The 15,446-nt window shown below is 30.7% G+C and overlaps 1 protein-coding gene across 10 annotated transcripts in view; it reads right to left on the bottom strand.

Moving 5' to 3' along the window:
- Positions 1 to 15,446, bottom strand: part of NFAT5 (nuclear factor of activated T cells 5) — a 108,964-nt gene that overhangs the window by 51,119 nt on the left and 42,399 nt on the right. For 5 of the 10 annotated variants that reach the window (XM_006909813.3, XM_015587717.2, XM_015587714.2 and 2 more), the window contains one exon: positions 8,933 to 9,058. In XM_006909813.3, coding sequence (XP_006909875.1) covers positions 8,933 to 9,058 — 126 coding nt within the window. Of the gene's footprint in view, positions 1 to 52; positions 166 to 8,932; positions 9,061 to 15,446 lie in introns of those variants that run through there. The other 5 variants (XM_025045266.1, XM_025045265.1, XM_015587719.2 and 2 more) reach the window with 2 other exon arrangements.

The following is a 15,446-nucleotide window of genomic DNA, read 5'->3' as shown; positions in this document are numbered from 1 at the left end:
GAAAGAAAGAAAGAAAGAAAAAAAAGACTTATGAAGAAGTCTGAAAACCGACCTATACCCTGGGTGAGATTGGATGGGTTAAGTGTCTCTGGCACTATTTGTCTTCACTATTGACAGACACTGTCACACAACCCACCACACGATGCCTGTCTCTGAATGACGAAGCTAGAATGCAAGTTAAGTGTATTAATAGAAAAAACAACTGGCATCCCAGCATATAAAATAAGCAATCCAGATTACCAAAAAACCAAGAAAACAAAAACAAAAAACAAAAATTGTAGGGTTGATAATTTAATTTATGTTTAAAACGATTTCAATTTCTCATTTGTACTTTTCCCACCCAACATAAGTTTATATGCTACAATAAGCAGTTTTAAAACAAACTTTAAAAAATTAAATTATTAACATCCAAATAAATGCAAGTAGGGAAATTTCTTATCCAAAATTTTTGTTAACTCATATTCACCAAATTGTTCTCCTGTTTACCAATGTAGTCTAATCCATAAGCCAGAATGCTCTCTCTCACAGGTGTTTTTAGGCTGTGCCCTTATCCAAATTCTCTGAAAGAGCAGAAGAGGATGTGTTCTGACCAATACACTCAAGCAGTAAGAAGTATTTATATTTTAGCAGCAAAAGAATCTTTTCATTTCTTTGGCCAACTTCCACATACTTCCTCATTCCCCCTCAACCAATTTACTTTTAAAAATTAGATATGCTACTATGCATAAAGTGTCTGATCCTAGAAGCTCTATTAAAAAAAAATAATTAGCACTACTGATGAAGCTGAAAAGTTTGTTACTAAATTATTGGAGTCCATTTTTTCTTCCCCAGTCCATAAAACTGCCAGTCAGGGTTCTAATATTACATAATAATTACTCTCTCCTTTTAATCTGAATTCTCCTACCTCGAATAATTTAAACACCAAAAAAAAAATAATTATACTAGCTGATAACTACATTTATTACATTGTCGAAGACTCCAGGAAGTACAGGTTTTAAAAAAAGGGTAACTTTTGTACTACTTGAAAAATGTTACTTTTAAGACAAAACAAAGACTATCACTATTACCTAAAATAGGAACCGGAGAGAAAAAGTTCCGAGGGATGCTATTTAAAGGTCACTTCAATGCTTTATCATATAATACATTTTAAAATAGTTTAGATTAAATAATAAAGGTATTCCTGCCTACTCTAGTGCAATGTCTTCCCATTTCTTCTTTAGAGGTGACCAAAAAAGAATAGTATTTGCATTATTAAATATTTCTGATTTAATTAATCAGGTTTTATACCTAGGTCTGGATTAGAGTATATATTAGATCCAATTGTAGACGAAATAAATTGTCTAGGCAAGAAACAGAAGATAAGTCATAAACTGCTCAAAAAATAGAAGTTTTGATAACTGATCATGCAACTTTATCATGTCAGTAAAAAAAAAAGTGGGGAGAGAATTCTAGGAAGAACTGTTAAACAGTCAACTTTACAGAATCATCCCATTAGGAACTGTCTCCTCTGTATGACTCATCATTCTCTATCAATGTTCCTTTTACATACAAGGGTTCCTATTGAGAGAGTGCCAATGTAAAAGAATAAGTCTCAGAAAGTAAATTCCATGGCCCTTGTGTGTGGCTCTATCTTTGCTGATATACAAAACTTCAAAATAAAGTAAAAAACAAACAAACTGGGTGAGAATGGAAAGAAAGAAGCAAAACCAGGTTTAAAAATTTGTTTTTATAAAAAATAAGATCTAGGTTTTAAAACCGTACTAAAAAAATGAACGGAGAAACATCATGTGGTAAGGAGGTCAATACATATTCAATGATCACTAATAGTCAGGTAATATTAAGTATTTCACATATTTATCTTCAAAGTAACTTTAAGATAAAGTTGGCATTGTTGCCTAGTTACAAGGGTGATAGTATTCGAAATTTAACTTCCGCAAGATTCTGTTTACATGACAGAAATGATATATCAATCAGATTCAAATTAAGTCTTTATGGTCCCAAAACCCATGCTAATTTTATTATATTTCATATGGGTAAAACTAAATAGAAATAAAACTATAATATGTGTGTATGTGTGTGTGTTTGTGTATGTGTGTTTGACCTAGAGCACGGCTGCATGGGCCTGCCATGTTGAGGTACTTTCGTGCTCATTTTCTGATTTAATTTAACTGACCATAATACCTTGTAATGAAGGAATGACATGAGAAGAATGAATTTTACCTCACTGGCCTAAATAAATACTGCCATTAACACATACTTGTATTTATGGAGGAAAAGTTAATGTATTCTTCCTTATGCCCAAAATAATTCAAGTATCTAATATATGCCACACCTTTGTTACTTTTAAAAAGCATAGTTCATTGGGCATTTTGTCTTATTTTACTCAACTGCTACCTGGTACTTTTTAAATTAAAAAATAAAAACTAAACACCCATGAACCCTCTGACCATACTTAACAAATGCTAATATTTTAGTATGCATGATTTTATTTTTAAAAGAAAGAAGCCATAGAAACAGGTGAAGTCTTTTGTTATATATTACCCCAATCCATGTCTCTCACTCCTACCCCGGATGAAATATTATTTATATAACTTTGTTAGTATTATTTGTACAACTAATTGTAATAAAGCAATTAGTTATGGCAATATATTTGCTTATGATATTTTCACTCTTATGGGTGATATAAAAAGTCCGCTTCCAGGAAATTAATAATGCAAAATTGTACAAAACACATAAAAATAGAAATTGTGTCAATTTTATATATGTATTTGGCCTATCAATGGTTGAGAATCTGTGAAGTTTTAAAATGCTATTCTACAGACTTAGGGAATATAAAACCATGTTTATTCTACCAAAAACTGAATAAATCACAATATTTACAAAATTATTACTAAAAATTATTGAGAATAATAAAAAGGGAAACATTTAAAGATTAAATCAATAATAGGCCATGTGTACTTTTTGTCAATGATAATTTATAATATGGATAGCGTCTTGAACTGGTAGTTGTTTCCAAATTAACTGTAATGGCCCAAGTTTGCTTATGCTTTTCATTTTAATAATGCAGATATTAGTATAAATCTATACATATGAACATATTTTAATTTATATGAATGTATGTATCTAGATTTATTATGTAATATCAGTAAAAAGACAGAATGAGGAGTAGAGTTTTTAAACCTACTTGCAACATGTTTGTAATTAGGATCTGCCTTCCTTCTTGGAAGTGGTCTGGTTTTCTAGGAAAAGTAGAAATGGCCATAGGGAGTAACCAAGATCAACTCACCTTTTAGCTCACAACTTCAATATATAGGTTACACAGGTGAATCACCTTTCCTGTTAATGGGCTTTGGGTTTACCATAATCTTAAGAATAGTATACTGCATAAATTGCCAAAATTTTGAAATATGTTAACCTTGTTAACACAGGAGAGGAATCAAAGGGAAATTTACTCCCCAAATTTTGTCCACAAGGAAGTCCAAATTACATAACTGTAAATAGTTTCTAATACTAATAAATTTAAGTTGTAATAAATTCAGTGGGCTATGTAATTCTGTTGCTGTGAATCACTTCTATTAAAAATTAATATTCTTCTAGAAATCATATTCCCATTTTGTAGATCCTGAAACTTGAAGAGGAGGAATATATGAAAGCAATTAGTTATGGCAATATATTTGCTTATGATATTTTCACTCTTATGGGTGATATAAAAAGTCCGCTTCCAGGAAATTAATAATGCAAAATTGTACAAAACACATAAAAATAGAAATTGTGTCAATTTTATATATGTATTTGGCCTATCAATGGTTGAGAATCTGTGAAGTTTTAAAATGCTATTCTACAGACTTAGGGAATATAAAACCATGTTTATTCTACCAAAAACTGAATAAATCACAATATTTACAAAATTATTACTAAAAATTATTGAGAATAATAAAAAGGGAAACATTTAAAGATTAAATCAATAATAGGCCATGTGTACTTTTTGTCAATGATAATTTATAATATGGATAGCGTCTTGAACTGGTAGTTGTTTCCAAATTAACTGTAATGGCCCAAGTTTGCTTATGCTTTTCATTTTAATAATGCAGATATTAGTATAAATCTATACATATGAACATATTTTAATTTATATGAATGTATGTATCTAGATTTATTATGTAATATCAGTAAAAAGACAGAATGAGGAGTAGAGTTTTTAAACCTACTTGCAACATGTTTGTAATTAGGATCTGCCTTCCTTCTTGGAAGTGGTCTGGTTTTCTAGGAAAAGTAGAAATGGCCATAGGGAGTAACCAAGATCAACTCACCTTTTAGCTCACAACTTCAATATATAGGTTACACAGGTGAATCACCTTTCCTGTTAATGGGCTTTGGGTTTACCATAATCTTAAGAATAGTATACTGCATAAATTGCCAAAATTTTGAAATATGTTAACCTTGTTAACACAGGAGAGGAATCAAAGGGAAATTTACTCCCCAAATTTTGTCCACAAGGAAGTCCAAATTACATAACTGTAAATAGTTTCTAATACTAATAAATTTAAGTTGTAATAAATTCAGTGGGCTATGTAATTCTGTTGCTGTGAATCACTTCTATTAAAAATTAATATTCTTCTAGAAATCATATTCCCATTTTGTAGATCCTGAAACTTGAAGAGGAGGAATATATGTTTTTTTTTTTTCAATTTAATGTCCTACACACTGCCTTCCAAAATCTTGTTTTCCCTAATTAAAGTGATAGCACACAATGCTAAATTCCCTAATGAACAATGGCAAGGAGCAAAACACAGACCCCAGGAGAAAAGAAGAGAGGTATACTGTGTTTGGAAGGATTGAGATATAATGACATGCAAACTGCTTAGCACAATTCCTGTCACAAAGCAGGAACTCAAAAATGAGAACTGGTATTTTCTTCAACTCAATTTTTGTACAGTTTTGTTGTTATGGATGGTTTAGAAATTCCTAAAATTTTAATTCAGGTGTCTGAAATGAACAAAAAGCATAGCAGTTTTTTGATTACAGAACATTAATTTAGTTCTTGAGTGTGTTCTCCTATAGTGTAAATTGCACTCAAGTTCTTTCATCATAGAAAATACCTGTTAGGTAACTGAGATTTATTAATTGCTGGGGCACAGAATTCAAAGCACTATTTAATAAGTCTCTACTAAAAGAAAACTTTATTAGATGGCTCACTTCATGTAAAGTTGTTAATGTAAATTACAGCCTTAAAAACTTTCAGTGATCAAAGTAGTGGAGATATTCAATGGAGATTTCTATCATACATGCTTTATGGGTATATATCCCTATACATGTTAAAAATTGCCACAAAGTATTAGTGTACTGAAAATAGGTTACCTCTAAAAAGAGTACTAATATATAATTTCTAGAAGTAAAAATAACAATTTTATGAAAACAACAAAAGAATTACTACCTAATTATTCTTAAGATTCTCTCACTGAGTTATAAAATGTATGGTTTGATTAATTCGTTTACTCAAAAATTAAAAAAAAATTTAAAAGAAACTTGAAACAGTCACCTTAGCAAAATCATATTTTGATATAAACTAATAAACATAATGCCATATCCCAAAATGAAGACAAATAGAGTCTAGAATAGAAAAAGAAAATAGTTTGGCTTTTAAAAATGATTAAAATTTATTGTCCTCTTCTGTCAAAGACTTCCTATTATAAATAAAAGAAATCTAAAGATAAAAGATAAACATACAAGTAGATTTAAATATATATTTAACTGGTATGTTAACTATATCTCAATAAAGCTGTTAAGAAAAATACCTTCCATGTGTCTTTTCAGAAACCCCAAATTCTGGTTAACTGTTTTATTTCTCCTAAATACTTAAATTTTACCTGTAAAAATGCTTATGTTTTATAATCTATACTATGACAAAAAAAGATGCCTTTCACAATTTGCATTTCTTCGTGATCAACTCCTTATTTTGCCAAAAACCGCTAGCAATTCATTTGGATAACTTGTTTTGTATCAGGAAAATGGCCTCTGGCTTAACTACTGAGAACCTACAACAGTACTGTTCAGAAAGTCTGTAGTTCTAAAACTTTTATTCACTCACATACTGAATTTCAAACTCTTAACTACTTTTCCGGTAGGACAAAAACAGAGGTCTTTAAAAAATGGGGAGGAGTACAAAATTCAGACTGGTGATTCTCAACTATACCTCCCAGATTTTGACATTTGACCCTACAGAATGGGGAGGAACTGTATAGAAGTAAATCATCTTTCTCTCATCCTCAACCCTGGGATTTACTGGATAAAAAGATGTTACTGATGGGAGTATATAAAAGTGTAAGTAGTGTAGAGGCAGAAAAATATTTGAGAGACACTCTTTTGCTCAATATTCTGGAATGTGGATTAGCAGCATCATGTTTATTCATTCTCTCAATAATAAGTAAAGGTAAAATATCTAGATTGGTGAATCTGAGAAACACATTTTAATAATTAAATAATAAAGAATGTACATGAACACCTACATGCCCAGCCTCTAAATTTTAAAATTTAAATTGATTTAGAACTTGTGAAACACAAACCTTTATGGCAGAACTAGAAGTCTGTTCCCACCAGGCCCTCATACCTGATAGCAGCCAATCCGGCTCCTTCAAAACTCTGAAGAATTAACTACATCAAGAGTCATCATTTTTATGCATTTCACACTTAAACAGCAAATGCTATAAATTAAAAAAAAACTCACAGAAGCCTAAACTAACATGCCTTTCCCTAGACATCTAGTCTTTTGGCCAGAAAACACTGATAACTGGTAATGTACTCTAAATCTCTTTCTTTTGACAGTTATGTCACTAAGGATATTAATATGTCAAGTAAAAAAGCAACTCTGATGATATATACTAACTGATCTCCCTATAATAATTATTATGTAATTTAAACTCTCACCTATAATATTATATAAAAAGACTACCAATAAGACATTAGAATCCTAGAATAAGACTATGTTGCTTATTAAAAGCAAATTTATGTTAAAAAAAATTCAAATGACTTGGTTTTAGATCACAGAAACTTTTTATGTGTGAATATAAGAAAACAGTCAAGGGTATCTCCTTACTTTTCTCACCATCATTCCAAAGTCAATAATTTCTCGATCTAATACAAACATAATATTTCAGAATATTTCCTGGGTTAATTCTTTTATTTTCATGAGTTTCAACTGACAGCTTTCGATCTAATTTATCTGGAAAGGATTTTCTCAAATATATAGAGGGAGGGAGAAAGGGAGAAAGAGAGAATCAACATTCCATTAGTGACCTAAATTAAAAACTTTCAATATTTATATATAAAAATTTCTGAAATTCAGTTTGGTATTATTTAAAAGGAAGTGTTGTTTTTTCCCAAACCTAGCTAACATTTTTTCAGCTTGTAAAAGAAACTGAATTTACTGTCAACAGAGGTTAAAAAGCACAGAAGAAACAGACTTTTAGTTCTATATAGATTCAACATGTCTTGAAAAAACAATCTCAAAAGATACAAAAGAAATTGGTTAGTCAATTTCTACCTGTGGATTTAAAGTGAAATATTTCATTAAAAAATTTTTAAAAATACATTTTATTATCTGATACAAAGTTTAAACTAGCCTAAAGCTTTAAATTCCAGAAAAAATATTCAGGGATATTTTACCAACCCAGTAGATGTAGAATGAAACCAGATCATCTTGCCAATTTCTTTACTAGAAAGTTCACACTTAAATCCACAGAATTGGTTAGAAACTGTCTGGCAATCCACATGAACAGTGAGCAGGGCTGATAAGGTTCTTTGCCATGTTTAAAGTTTTCCTGCCCTCAATTAGGAAGGCAGTAAAATTGTACTGTACAGCTCAGAGGAAAGATTGGTACATAAGGTAATGGTACATAGATTAACATATACAAGAAAAATATCCGAGGTTCTACTATAGTACCAATATCCTCATTTAAATCACAACCTTCCACTTCACTGTTCTTTTTGAAACAAAAAGAATTTAGTAAAAACAATGCTCCAATGAACTTTAAGTAGCATTTAAAAAGATGAGAGGTATCAGATTAGACAAGAAACCTCTAATTATTAAAACAGATAAAACTGCAGAGTATATATATAATTTTTTTTCCTTTTTTTAAAACCAAATACACTTAGTAGTCTATAAACCCGACTAAAAGAAGAGTACAGTTGGGTAATCTAATATTTTTTAAAGCATTCTTATTAATTTATCGTGAATCAAGACTTTTTTCTGTCACCGCGTCTGTCAATCTTTTATTCTAATTCAATCAAAATTTCAGCCAGTTTTATATAATTATAATTATACATTTATAAAGTGTATGATTTGAGAGCTGAGTAAAAATAAACTTGATAAATTTCAAATGTTAGTTTCCATACTTTTTCATTGATATAAAAGTCTTTATATAAATATTACATTCAAATCTTCCATTACTTTCAACTGAATGTAAAATTAAGTATAAAGTCATTTTAAAATGTAGAGAAAAGGTTATGCTATAAACAGAAAAGAGACTTGAGTGCTTGAGTCCTTTTTCAGATTATACAAAGTAAAATATTTTTTTAAAGCAAATATAAAAATAATAATTGTTAAATGTAATTTAACAAATATAATTTTCTACCCATAGCTTGGTATTTAACATCTTTATGTGCAGTCAACAAAAGAGCTTCAAACTCATTCCCATAGTTGATGACAAGGTCCATTCTAGGAGATGGCATTAATAAGTGTGCCAATGTGAAATTTTAAGAAATAATAATTATATCGATAAAATTACATCGAATTTTTTAAATTTTAAAAGTATATATTTTAAAACCTAAAACAAGCCTCAAATCACACTCTTTTTGATATGATCTTTGCCAGCACTGTTCATGTTGGCCAGATAATATTCTAGTTTTCTTTAATAAAGTAAAATGAAATGCATACCAGCAGCAACTACGGCTGGAGGAGGCGAGCCTGCCTCACCACCACTTGTCTGACTCATTGATGCTACAGATGTTTCTCTAGATGGAGGTAACTGTAACTCCTTTGGGAGAAGATCATAGACAGATTCTGTGGGAGGAAAAGATAGAAAAATTTGAAAAGAGTATAAGTCAATAACCGAATATATCAGTACAAATATGTCTTTTCACTTGCGGAACTATATTATTCACACACACACACGTGCTCCATATAATTAAAGTTGTAAAAAATTATTAGCAAATATTTTTCTTTTATTATATAATATTATTAAACAGAAGAATAAATTTTCCATTAGTTCTGCCCCTGGTTTTCTTGGCTTTATCCCTTATGCTTAAGACAGTCTCTAGAAAGTTATTAAATTTTAAACTGGATTAAACGAGACAGAATAGAGAATGTCAAATAACCTAAGGTGTTCCAAGATCTCTCTTTGTAATAATGAGTGTAACTTACTATCTTTCACATATTGAGATAGCATATACTAGTGTCTATCAGCTTTAAATTGCCTTCTCCAATTAGACCATTCTTCTAGTCATGCATGCTCTTTTACCTAGCATCTTGTAGCAAATATTTTAATTTGCTATCATAATGTATTTTTCTCTCCTAAAGAAGCTTAAAAAAAGTCAAGGCTCAAGAAAATACTTCTTACTCTGAGAAACCTTCAACTCTAGAAACTAGGTACAAGTACAGGATACTCTTAAATCAGAAAGCATTATTGCCTATATTAGATTATGATTACTTTTGTATCCCAAATTAAAGAATACTGTATCTTTTTAATATTTTTCATAATACTCTATCCATAAAATTAAATTTATAACTACTGTTTAAAAATTCTGTTATAGTTATTATTATATGGTTTTTAGATAGAAATAATTCTCAACATATCCTTTAAAGGTAGGAGAATCAATGTTGGAAGGAACTTCAAAAGGCCAAATAGAATCATATGCCCACTTTCAAAGAACCAAGGCACAGAGTTTAAGGGACTTGCCTAGTATTCCAAGAAACCTAACATTCCAGCAATCAAAGATTATTAATTATTTGCATGAGTTAATTAAAAAACCACAGGTAGCCATCTAAGACATTTTATCCTTCATAACAAATAATATTTTTAGTTGACTGATTACTGAATTCATAAATACTGTGATCCTCCCAGTTAATCATTAAACTATGTATTCTAACTTTGATGTGGGTAGGGATAAGGAAGAATGTTCTGAAGGAAAGCTAAAATTAGAAGCTGTACTACTAAATGCTCTTTTTTCACAGTAAAGAATCAACTTAAAGGTTTCATTTGAAAAACTTTATTACCTAACACTTGAATTTTTTATCTTCAAAGCATTTGGCAAATTAGACATCTGTCTGGATATAAAATGCCCTGACTGAAAAGTTTTCAGCTTGTTAAAATGTTGTTAAAAGCCTTAAGTAAATTAATTCCAACTTTCAAATAATATGAGGACAGAATTAAAACAAATGTCATGTCATCGAATATTGATTTTAATATGCTTATCTTTCTCAATCCATGTTGAAAACAAGAATTCTTATACATAAAAAAAGAAACATACTTGAGTCCTCTTTTTTTTGTCCAAACAAAAAGGAAATTTGAAAATAAAAATTGGCTTAAAAGGATATACCAAAACTCATTTATGTCAAGGGAAAAAACTTATCCTGGTAATAGCCCTATTACTAACAGTGTTTCACTGGTTGGGATTATTTCTCTACTTCTCTGGTTATTAAATAAATAAAATTAAAGCAAACCCTTTGGACTGAAACACTCTACCTTTCCCCAAGAAGGGTATAAAGTTGAGTTTACATTAGAGGTATAAAAGCAATGTTAATAAAAATACATTGAAAAGTAACTAAATACAGAACTTATTATATTGCAACCCTCCCCACAGCCTGCCCTCTAAAACAAATGGAAGTAACATGAAAGGTCAAGTGGAACGTGTAGAAAGCATAGATTCATTTCTTTATCAAAGTTATTTTCTGATTAACTGACTCAAGTGTTTGGAAATTGAAGAAGTCAGTTTTATCATACTTATCCAAAGGAAGCAGCAGTTAATACAGTGATTACCATCACAGGCTCTGATTTCAGACAGAACTGGGTTGGCTCTGATACTTTAAACAACCTAAGACTTTAAGTCCTCATTTAAACCCTTCTTTAACCCCATTATCTCAAAGATATTAGCTCTAAGCTGTAACTATATAACTTGACCACATATACTGTCTTTACTCTTTAAATCTGCTTCTCGTAAGACAAAAAGATTAAAGGAACATGTATTATGCTGTTAATACTACTGTCATTTAATCTTAAATTCAATACAAATTAAACACTTTCATAGTTTCCATTAGCCAATGAAAAACCTCCTGAACAAGATCATAGGTATTTTAAATCTATGAAAATGACAAGTAGTCCTAAAAAAGGGCTAGCTACCTCATGTTAAGCTGTCATGTCTGTTTTGTGTGTGTGTGTTATCTTTTAAACCAGTTAGATAGATAAGGGAGGGGTGAAATTCTAGGTTTATAAACATAGAATATGAAAAATGAGAATGGAAAATCTTGATGGAAAGGTAGTTTCCCAAGGAAAGACTTCCTTAAAAAACAAAAGTAAAATCACTTCTAGATTTTTTTTTTTTTAAAGAAGAGAATGATTACAAGGTTTCTTTTTAGGGTGGTAAAATGTTCTAAAATTAGATTATGGTTATGCACCTTTGTAAATATACCAAGAACCACTAAATTTACACACTTTAAATGGGTGAATTTTATGATATGTAAATTATACATCAATAAAGCTGTTTTTAAAAAAAAAGAGAAAAAGAGAAACAAGTACAAGTGAGCAATGCCTAGAACCAGCTAGGTCACTCAATGTTCCTAATAAACTTCTTGGACAAAACTATCTCTTCACATAGCTTCTATCTGTTAAAGTGAAATTATGAAGAAGGCCAAGCTGTAAACTAATCTAATTTGGTTTTTAAAGCTCTTCTAATAGAGGATCGGGAAAATGCTATAAGCATAGTTATTGTAAATTCAGTAAAATGTCTGATGAAAATCTTTCAAAGTTCTTATGAATAAGATGAAGAAATGTAGATTTAATAGACAACTCTAAGTAACAGCACCCAAAATGTGCGGTTCAACCTGGAGGGAGGTGGTTACTATATAAACAACTTGAACAACGATATAGAATTTGTGAATGACACAGGCTTAAGAGGAATATATTGTATGTCATAACCATCACAGATGATGAAAGCCTAGAATATCTGTCCAAATGAATGAAGTGAAATTTAATAAAGATTAATGTAACAGCTCTTAAAAATTGTTCTTGTGCAATGTACTTAAATGTAGTCACTCTTTTTAAAATTTAGAAATGATTTTACTTTTATTTTCTACGGAATTCTATCATTGATCTACCAGGGTTGGGTGACTGTTGTCACATATTTTTCCTCTAATGTTGCTAATAATTTGTGCAATAATAATGTTTAATCAACTTACTTAATAGTTCACTAGGAATGTTAGCTGACCAAAATCCCACTATGCTTAACTATCTATGTAGTAGAATTAGAGCAAGTGCACTATAATAAATAACTCTATTAACATAAATTACTATCATAAGGGTATGAAAAAAGAAATTAGGCAAAAAAGGGGAACAAACTCAGCAGAGCAAGAATTTGTCTAACATTGATGCAACAGTGCAGAGCCTAGAACAATTATGGGAAAGAAAGAAATGGAGGAACGAAATCATTTTCAGATATTAAAAGTGAACTACTGCTTCCCAATGTTGGGTGGGCAGGCGAACAGTGTAAAAATGGGCTGACTGGCTGGCTTGTCTGCTTGATCATTCAGCAAACTCTAATTGATCCATTTTTGTCACTGATTATTTCTGGGTCAACTTGGTCCTTTATTCTTCAACACTGGCTATGAGGGAGGTTTCACTATACTGCACCAAACTCAAAGTTGAAAGAAATACTATCCAGAGGGCACAAGGCAGTGAAAGAGAAGGGAAAAATTGGTAACCTGATAGTGCAGTTTTTTCTCATTTGGGAACTGTGTTCCCTAACTGCTGACTGCCCAAATCCCATTCTCTACTGCTTCATTCTGCACGTTGCTCAGTTCCAGGAAACGATGAAAAGAGGACCTGAAACCCCCATATTCCTTCATTTTCCCTCGGAAGAGTCCAGGGAGATAAAACAAAGAAAACAGCTAAGAAAAGTATGCTTTTCTTGTTCTCTCTCAGCAAAATAACATTAATAATACAATTGCAGCTACCATTTACTGAGCATTTGGGGAGGGGCAGGCACTGTGCAAAGCTCATTATATACATATTCTGACTTAATTTCAAAACAATCCTGTAACATAGGTTTTACCAATAAAGAATTTGAGGCTTGGGTAATAGCAAAAAATGAAAAACACATGTGATAAAACAAAAGAAGAGAATGACAAATATAAAGTTTGGGACAGTGGTTTCCTTTGTTGAGAAGACAACAAGATAGCAGAGGAGCAGCAGAAATAAATTAGGCTGAATAGTGGGTTCATGGATGTTCTTTTTACTAAAATATATAATCTTAATCAAATCAATAAATACTTAAAAATTAAGGTTATGCATGGATTGTGTGTAGCCTCACAGAGTTACCATAAGATTTAAATAAAATGTTAAAAAGAACTCTGTAAATTATTTTTCTTTTTTGCAATTTTTATCCCCACCTCACTATTATTGACTTGATAGCTAGTATTCCAAAGTTCAATTGCTTTAGGGTCAGAAAGTAAAGACCGAAATTGTCAGAGAGCCCAACTACTTTATGACTTCTCTGAAGACTATCTCATTTACTTTCAGGTACCAAAATAAATAAAAGTTGTATACAACTAAAACTATAGACTTAACTCCATGCAGAGATGAATAATAAAAAGGGGGAGGCTCTGTAAATAAGATGTTTCTGTTCAATTGTCAAGCATGCCGCTAAATAGAAATATCTGTGGTAAAAAGGATGATACTTTGTGTTGGGAATGCTTAAAAGCTTTAACAAAAAGTGAATTAATGCTTAGCACAGATATTAGTTATTCTAATAATGAATGCTCCCTGATATCAGATGCAAACACTGTAATATTGAAAAATTCATTTATTAATGTTTGAATTTTGTTTAAAAAAATGGGATTTAACTTTTTCCTTCCCCTCTCTCTCTCTCTCTTTCTTTCTACTTTAAATACAAAGCTATTTTAGTACCTGAAAGAATTTTAAAACTTTCAAAAAGTCCTTGCCAATGGTTTGGGAACTAACTGCCTTATTCTTGCATGTCTCTATTAACTATCTCAATAAGCTGGTAAATCCCAAGCTATGGTTTCACATCAGACATTCTAAAACAAAATGTCTGGCACCTCCACTGTGCCAACATAGTTCTGCACTGAAGAGAGACAGCATTCATTCTGTTAAAAACACTTCAGGCTTGACAGTCATCATACTTGGCATCTCCACTGGAAAAATGTACTGGCTGCAGGTTTATTGGATATTTGGTTTCTAAAAGATTATGAAGTCCAAGAATAACTGGTAGGTGATGCTCTGTTTTAATAAATTTTTCTAAGTCAATTTACTAGTCTGCTATCACATATTAATCATATCACTTCTTCCTGGCTATATTTTATTGTTTTCCTAAAACAATCTAGTGTTCTACGGCAATTTTAAAATAATATACAGAAGCATAAATTATATCAGTTTAGGGAATAAAACTAATGAGCTTCGCAATCATTTTAATATAGCACATCATATATTTTTTTCTAGTAGGTATTACTTCTTAAAAAGTTCAAAATTATTTTCTAAATAACTTCTTAACATTTATAAAATACAGAATGGAGTATACTATTGAACTATCCATTCTGATGATCTACACTCTTAATTTATTTTAGATATTTTCTATAGAAATTACTTGAGTCTGTCCTAGAAGGAATAAGATTTTCAAAGTTATATCTATGACATAAACTATTGAGGAAAATATTTATGACTTATTTATAATTTTCAAAGATCTTAATAAGAATACTTTTACATTAGAATTTGAGAACTGTAGAGTTCAGACAGAGTCCAAGAGGGATGAGAAGTGAAGAGGGTATGAAGTATGAGGAATGAGAAATTTATATAGTTTCAAAGTACAGCACCACAAAATACTTATTACAAAGAATAAATAGGGTAACTTTGAAGTGAAGAAGTCTGACAGATGCCATCTTAATCAAGTGATCAGCGTATTATCAGTAATGACACAAATCAAAATCCTATGCCACCTGAGGATGCAGTAAGAATACATCATTATTTATGTGATATTCTTGCCAAAGATGCATAATTTGAATGTAATCATGAGAAAGTATACAATTCTAAATTTAAAAATATTCCACAAAATAACTGACTTCTAATCTTCAAAAGTATCAGAATCATGAAAGTCCAGGAAAGAACAAGGAGCTATTTCGAGTTGAAGAACACATGATAACTAAATGGAGAGGTAATTCTAAA

This window comes from Pteropus alecto, unplaced genomic scaffold (assembly GCF_000325575.1).
Source record: "Pteropus alecto unplaced genomic scaffold, ASM32557v1 scaffold42, whole genome shotgun sequence".
NCBI classification, from domain to species: domain Eukaryota; kingdom Metazoa; phylum Chordata; class Mammalia; order Chiroptera; family Pteropodidae; genus Pteropus; species Pteropus alecto.
The sequence above is the reverse complement of the archived record's forward strand: the minus strand, read 5'-3'. Positions and strand labels throughout refer to the sequence as shown.